Genomic DNA, 6,659 nt, shown 5'->3' on the forward strand with positions numbered 1-6,659 from the left:
GTGTAATATTCCGTGTTCGCTTGTACAGGAGAGATTACAAGGTTGTGTGAAGATGGCGGGGGCATCACGGTCTTCTGGGCGCTCACGGTGACAGGCTGGGATTAGAAGCCGGCTGCCTGAGGAGAAGCCGAGGCCTGGAATTAAATATGTTTCAGCGCACTGAATTGAAATACGTTTCCTGAATGTACAAAGGTGGGAGCCACGAATTTGCGCCGGTCATCGAGGACACGTTTACATTTCCCAAAAAATATGCTGGTTTCGATAAATAGATTTTAGCCTCTCTGCTATAGTTTTTTTTCTTTTAATTTTAGAAATAAGTTTATACGTGAGATCTGCTTGGGTTGGTAGAGGGCAGGAAGAGAGAACAAGGCAGTAGCTCTCAGCTCTGAACTGTCCTGGCTAGGTCCTTTGCTGAGGGGGTGGCGGTGGGACCCACGCTGTCATGAAGTTTGCGCACATGTTTCTTTAAGTCAAAGTTTCTGCAAAAACCTTTGCCGCAAGTGGCACACGTGAAAGGCTTCTTGTCGTTGTGGGTGTGCATGTGGAAGGTCAGATTGTAGACCTGGTGGAAGGCCTTGTTACAGATAGTGCATTTGTACTGCTTCTCGCCGCTGTGGGTGAGCTTGTGGTTCTTGTAGTTCCCTACGGAAGAGCGAGAAAAAAACAAACAAAACAAAACCAAAAAGCACAAAACAAAAAAAGCAGGGGTTTGTAGTGGAATGAGACCTCCCCCAAGTGCTGCACCATCACCCCCAGTCCCTGCAGTAGCTCAGAAGGCCAGGCTTGACTAGGCGGGCATGACCTCTCCAAACTAAGAAGTTGTCAAACTTCGTATGCATCAAGGCTGGAGCGCTCAGGAAAGGACGGTGGACCAGGTCTTACCCAGCCGACACAGGCCCTGCCCAGCCCGGTACAGAGGCTCAAGAAGCGTCCCTCCTGCCGAGCTCGGCCGACTGGGAAACTTTTGTGCAGCCTAAGAAAGCCCCGGGTTCTTAGAGCTGATGCCTGGCTCTGAGAAATCCGCACAAATCTAGGCTCTGTAGCTCAGTTCTTAGTACCCCCACCAATCCCCACTGCTATATGAATATACAAAATTACATTTGAAATTGAGTAGAGACCCAGGGTCTGGGAGAACTGGTGAGCTGACCACCCCCCCCCCCTTACCAAACATACCTCTCAATTTTAAATTGTTCCTATAGGAAGATATTGCTTTTTTTTTTTTAAAGGAAGTAGCACTTACAAAGGGAAGTGCGTTCTCAAAAGCCACACTCTCTGTTTCCTTTTGCCCCTTTCCTTAATTCCCAGCTCAACATTCAGTGCTCCGGAGAGACAAGCCTGAATCCACCGTGGTTTCCAACCCAGCCAGGAAAGCAAGCGTCTACCTCTCTCAGCACAACCCGATTCCAAAGAATTGCTGCGCCCTAGCCTGCGGCTTTTTGTGTTGCCTCCACCACACTCACCTCCTTCTCAGCACACTCCCTCCTCCCCTGCGACCCTCTGAACCCTGAAGCCGAGATGAGGGAGTGCCTAGCTCAGCACCTTACCTTTTTGGTGAAAGCCTTTGCCGCAAAACTCGCAGACGAAGGGCTTGTAGCCCGCGTGGATGCGGATGTGCGTGTTGAGCGTGGAGCTGCGATTGAAGGCTTTGCCGCACTGGTTACACTTATGTGGTTTTTCCTGCGGAGAGGGGCGTGCGTACCGTAAGGCCCTAGGCAAGGGACACAGCAGCCCCCCACCAGGGGTGAGGAGAACCCTACACCACCGCTCAGACTAGGGCGGTGTTGCACACCGACCGGGCCTGACCTAGGGACCACGTACCTGGGTATGGATAATTTTGTGTCTGCAGAGAGTGCTAGCCTGGCGGAAGCCTTTGCCACAGACTTTGCACACAAACGGTCTAGCTCCGGTGTGGACAGGCATGTGGCGGGTGAGGTTATAGTGAGCATTGAACACCTATGGAAGGATGAGAGTGGAACTTGGGCTGAGTTTGCCAAGGGCCTAGAATCAGGCCCGGAGGCTGCAATTTACACACACACCCCGACCAACCATCCCATCCGAAGCCCGGTCCTTTTGTCAATTGTGTGACGATTGGCAACAGCCCCATTGTACAGAATAGGAAACTGAGGCTCATTTGGGCATCCAATAGAGTATGCAGCTACTGGGGAGTTCCTCAGCTCGAGAAAGAGGTGTACAAGGCTACCCAAGTAAACCAAGGGCTGCTAGCTCCCTCCCCTCCCCCTCCCCAGAACCTTAGGCCTCACCTTGCCACACACTTCGCAGGTGAAGTTTTTGGGTTTGCTGTCTGTAGAGCCCCCTGGTAGTTTGCTGTGGCCCTTGACTCCCCCTCGCTCAGCGGTCAAAGCCGAGTTCTCCTTCAGCACCTGCTCCAGCGGCGCGTGCAAGCGTTCCTTATGGGGATAGGCAGCTGGGTGGGGGAACTTGTCCGCAGTCAGGCTGGCTAGTTTGGCATTCTCCAGCAGAAAAAGCTTAGGGTGGGCAGCCAGGGAAGTGGGGGCCTGTGCGTTGAGGAGGCCAGATGGGAAAAGGTGGCCTCCGAGGAGCTCCGATGGTGGGTAAGCGGTGGAGTCCAGGTAGTTGAAGTAGTAGAGAGAGCCGCTGGCCGGCAGCCCCACAGCCTGGTTGATGACCTGCGGCTTGATGACCCTGCCGGCGGGCAGTGCAGAAGGCGCGAGGCCCAGTTCGGCCTTGCAGCACACGCCACAGTTGGTTTTGCACAAGCCGCTGGCGCCGCACACTGGGGCCCCCCCGCCGCTGCCTCCTCCTCCACCGCCGCCCGCCCGGAGGCTGCTCTTCCAGAACTCCGAGTAACTGAGCAGCGTCTTGGACGGCACCTCGTAGCCTAGAGGCTGGAGGGGGATCATACAGGGCAGCGGCGAGCAGAGGTTGAGCAGTTTCTTGCTCTGGCTGCTGTCGGCCTCTAGCGCAGCAGGCCGGGGTTCAAAAGGCGCTCGAGGCTCGGACGTCTTGGCCATGATGCGCTCGATGGAGAAAGCTAGTGTTTTAGAAGTGGCCGGTGACGCTCCAGCGCGCGGGCAGGCCGGGGGCACCATGGTCTCCAGGGAAGCTGAGCTGGCCATGGCGCGCCAAGCTGAGCCAGGCTGGGCCAGGGCACAGCCTCTCTCCTCTAAGTCTGCATTCCGGAAAAGGCAGGGGGGAAACCGCAATTTAATAAGCACCTAGTCGGCCCGGGTCACCCATTTGCATTCAAATGAACAGAAGCAGAACAAAGTGCACCCAAGGGTACCAAATTACCGCCCATTAACCCGGCGCGCAAAGGAACCCACCAGCTCTTGCCCTGGGACTATGAAAGGGGGAAGAAGGGGGAGGCTGTACAAAGGAAAGGAGAGGGGGTAGAAGAAAGGAGTCTCAAATTAACACTCCCCAACCCTTCCCTGGACCCAAGCCTCCGCCACGCGTGCGGGGAGCTGGGCACTGAAAGAGCAAAGTTAAAGAGGACCGGAAGAACCACCTCGCTTTTACCTCTTTCCCCCACCGCCAAGGAGATGCGTTCCGAGCCATGCAGCGCGTCTCTTCTGTCACATTTTGATGGCAAACACCTTCCCCTCCGCGTGAGATCACTGTCTTTTACATTCAGCTGACATCACATGAAGTCACTTGAAGTGGAATGACATGGGCGGCGGCGCGACTCCCGTTGAGGACCCTGCGTTCCCCCGCGCCTGCCGGCCGCCGCCACCGCCCCTCAAACTTTAAAGGAGGCAACAAGCGCCCGCGCTCCCTTCGGGAAAGTGCGAGCGGTTTGCGAATCGGGAAGGAGGGAAGAGAGGGAGGGGGGAGGGGGAAGAATCGTGATGGTTTTGCCGGTGGAAGGAGGTGGGGGCCGCCCAAACCCAAACCTAGGCAGAGTTCCTTGCGTGATTCACAACTTTGGGGGGCCTACAGGTTTAGGGTACGCCGGGAAGGCGGGGTGTCCCGGACGCGCTACCTCATAGGGCCCTGGGTGTCCGTCTAATGACCGAAGTATCCCTTAGCCTTGCGCAGCTGAGCTGGGCACCGTGCTAATAAACTGCCATTTACCTATGGAGCCGGCGCCAGCCCCGAACACGCGCAAATGATAATTACCTCATTAGGATGTGGCGCATGGACGCGGGCGTCGCGTTTGGAGGGGGGGAACTTGTTAATGGGGAAATATTAATTTATGCAAAAGCAACGAACTCCCCTTGGCTGGCGTCGGAGGTCGGGAGAGAGCTCCCCGCCGCCTAAGGACGACCTCGAAGAGTCCGGAAGGGCAGGCAGCGCGCCGGGATCCTGGGGACCTGGGGAAGGGTGGGTGTCGCCTGCAGCTCTCCATCCCACTTTTTGACCAGGGCTGGGGGATTCTTGCCCTGAGAGCCCGAGGGCTGTTTGAGAAGCTAATCGATCCGAATTGCTGATTTGTGATCGGGTTTGAGAGGCAAAGCCAAGCTCCGCGCCTGGTTTAGGGCTGCGTGCGGGGAGGACTCGGAGGGCAGCTCTCCCGCTGTTGGGTACTTACTGTTTGTATAATTGAGAAGGTCCAATCTCCACCTGTTTAAGGAGCAGATTGAAACAGCAGAACCTCCCCTGGATCCTATTAAAACGTTTTTCCTCCTAAAGCCATTCAGTCGAACCAATTTTCCGAAGTGATTCATAGAGCTGAATTCTGCCAAAGCAGTTCTTTCACTTTTAGCCACTAAAGCGCCGCGTGGAACCGGGTTTTGTGTTTTTCTAAAATAAAGAGAAGGATTATCAGAGGGGAGAGGGAGGGGGTCTGAAGGGGGGCGGGCAAAGACTTAGTGTGGCCAGAGGTACAAGCAGGGGGAAGAAAAGGCCCTTTTCTAGACAGGCCCCAAGTAAGTTCGGAGGAATTCAGCGTTTTTGTGCCTGGCGCACAAAAGCAGAGTGCTACGCGCTGGGTTTGGAGGGGCTGAATTCGTGTTTGCAGACCATTCCACCTGCGTATCACAACAAACTGCTCAAAGACGCTCCAGCACTTTCAACAGGCCGGGTGCTCTTGGCGACAACAAAAGTGGTCGAGGCTGAGGGTTCTTATGGGGGGTGGGGGGGGTGGCTAGCTAGAGAAGGAGAGAATTAGGTTTTTAAGGAAAGAGAGGAGGGTGCATGGGGTTTTTGAAAACTTTTGGCTGTTTTTGTTCGTCGGACAATTATATCTTGCCAGCCGGCTTTAAAGACCAAGAGCTTTGTAGCCGCAAAGGCAGTTTAAGAGGATTACGGTGGGTATAATATGAGCAAACAGGGTTGAGGGTTTGATAGTCAATTCCATCTCCAGAGATACAGCATCAGCGGAGCCGGGGAAAGCGCCGGTGACGGCAAACCCTTTTCTCCGTTTAGGGCAGACTTTGCAGCTTAGTGTCCCTCTGATCCCAGGCCCACTACTACCCGTCCCAGGGAAAACTGCCCATCCAATCCGGGCGGACAAGAAAGCTCTAGTCTGGACTGCAGAGGAACAACATCCTGTCCTCTGCAAAACTCTTTCCTTCCACCGCCTATCCAGCTGTGGTTCCTCTGATGGCCTTTTCAGGCCAGGTGTGGATGGCGCAGGTAGAGAGTGGAAAAGAGTGGCTGGGAGACGGGTGGGGGTGGGGGACAACAAACAGAGGGGCGTCTCCAGGAGAAGTGACAGTGAACATGCCAAACTCTGAAACTGCCCCCAAATTCAGCAATTATGAGTCTGTCCCCTTCATATCCACCACCATCATACACAAAGCTGAAACTTCCAGATATCAAAGCTAGAGTCCTGCCCAACTGGAGAAGAATATTTTCATACCACTCATTTAATTTAAGACATTTCCGCGGGGATTAAGTCCACACCCAATGGCCCCCATCTTTATGTAAATGACAAACTTGTAGAAGACCCTCCTCTCCCACAAAATCTGAAGCAAACCACTCACCCAGCATTGAGACAGTATTATTTCCCCTGCATCCTCAAAACCTGAATTTCTACCCTGACTTTCCTGTGGAATCCTGCTTTCCACCAGCCTTGCATGCTAGCCCTTTCCCCAAATTGGGCAATGGTGGATCTCTACGGCACCTGAGAGATATGCCGGTTTGAACACTCCCTCAGGCTGAAAGGCTTTAAAGGACTTGCCATCCCTTCTGCTTTCCGTGGCTGCCTAAACTCACTCTCTCTCTCTCTCTCTCTCTCTCTCTCTCTCTCTCTCTCTCATCACAAATCAGAGCTACCTCCACAGAAAGAAAACATTTAGGTAAAAACAAGTTGCCCCTAATGTGCCTTTCTTTCCAAATGTTGGGTGAATACACTGGCTTTCATGAAAGTATTTAATTAGCTTCCACAAACTTCTTCCCTTGCCTGCAGATTATATTGAAGTGGAGGGTTGGAAACTATTTTACACCTTGCCACTCACATGTTAATTAATCTCTATCTAACCCTAATTGCAGTTTATTCAAGCGCCGCTCAACAGCTCACCCACACAATAAACACTGATCCTACTTTTATACATATTACTTCACGTTAACACATTGAGTAATTAGCTCCAGTACCAACTAATAGTGCAAACAAATATTTTCTGTAAACGAGATGATTTCAGGCAGAATAATAGAACACTGGGGAAATGTCATGCGTGGCGGAGGGTGTGCTGGGGCTCTCTTTCCTTGCCCCTTCCTCCAAATTCATTTTCCCA

General features: G+C 53.3%; 1 protein-coding gene across 1 annotated transcript; it reads right to left on the reverse strand.

The window, feature by feature from the left end:
• Positions 1-379: 379 nt before the first annotated feature.
• Positions 380-3,098, reverse strand: Fezf2 (FEZ family zinc finger 2). The gene is made up of 4 exons (XM_052190855.1): positions 2,262-3,098; positions 1,819-1,953; positions 1,545-1,677; positions 380-642 (listed from the first exon to the last, which is right to left on the reverse strand). The coding sequence occupies exons 1-4, from the start codon at positions 3,096-3,098 to the stop codon at positions 380-382; spliced, it is 1,368 nt and encodes a 455-aa protein (XP_052046815.1).
• Positions 3,099-6,659: the final 3,561 nt, after the last annotated feature.

Source organism: Apodemus sylvaticus, chromosome 8 (assembly GCF_947179515.1).
Source record: "Apodemus sylvaticus chromosome 8, mApoSyl1.1, whole genome shotgun sequence".
Classification (NCBI taxonomy): Eukaryota; Metazoa; Chordata; class Mammalia; order Rodentia; family Muridae; genus Apodemus; species Apodemus sylvaticus.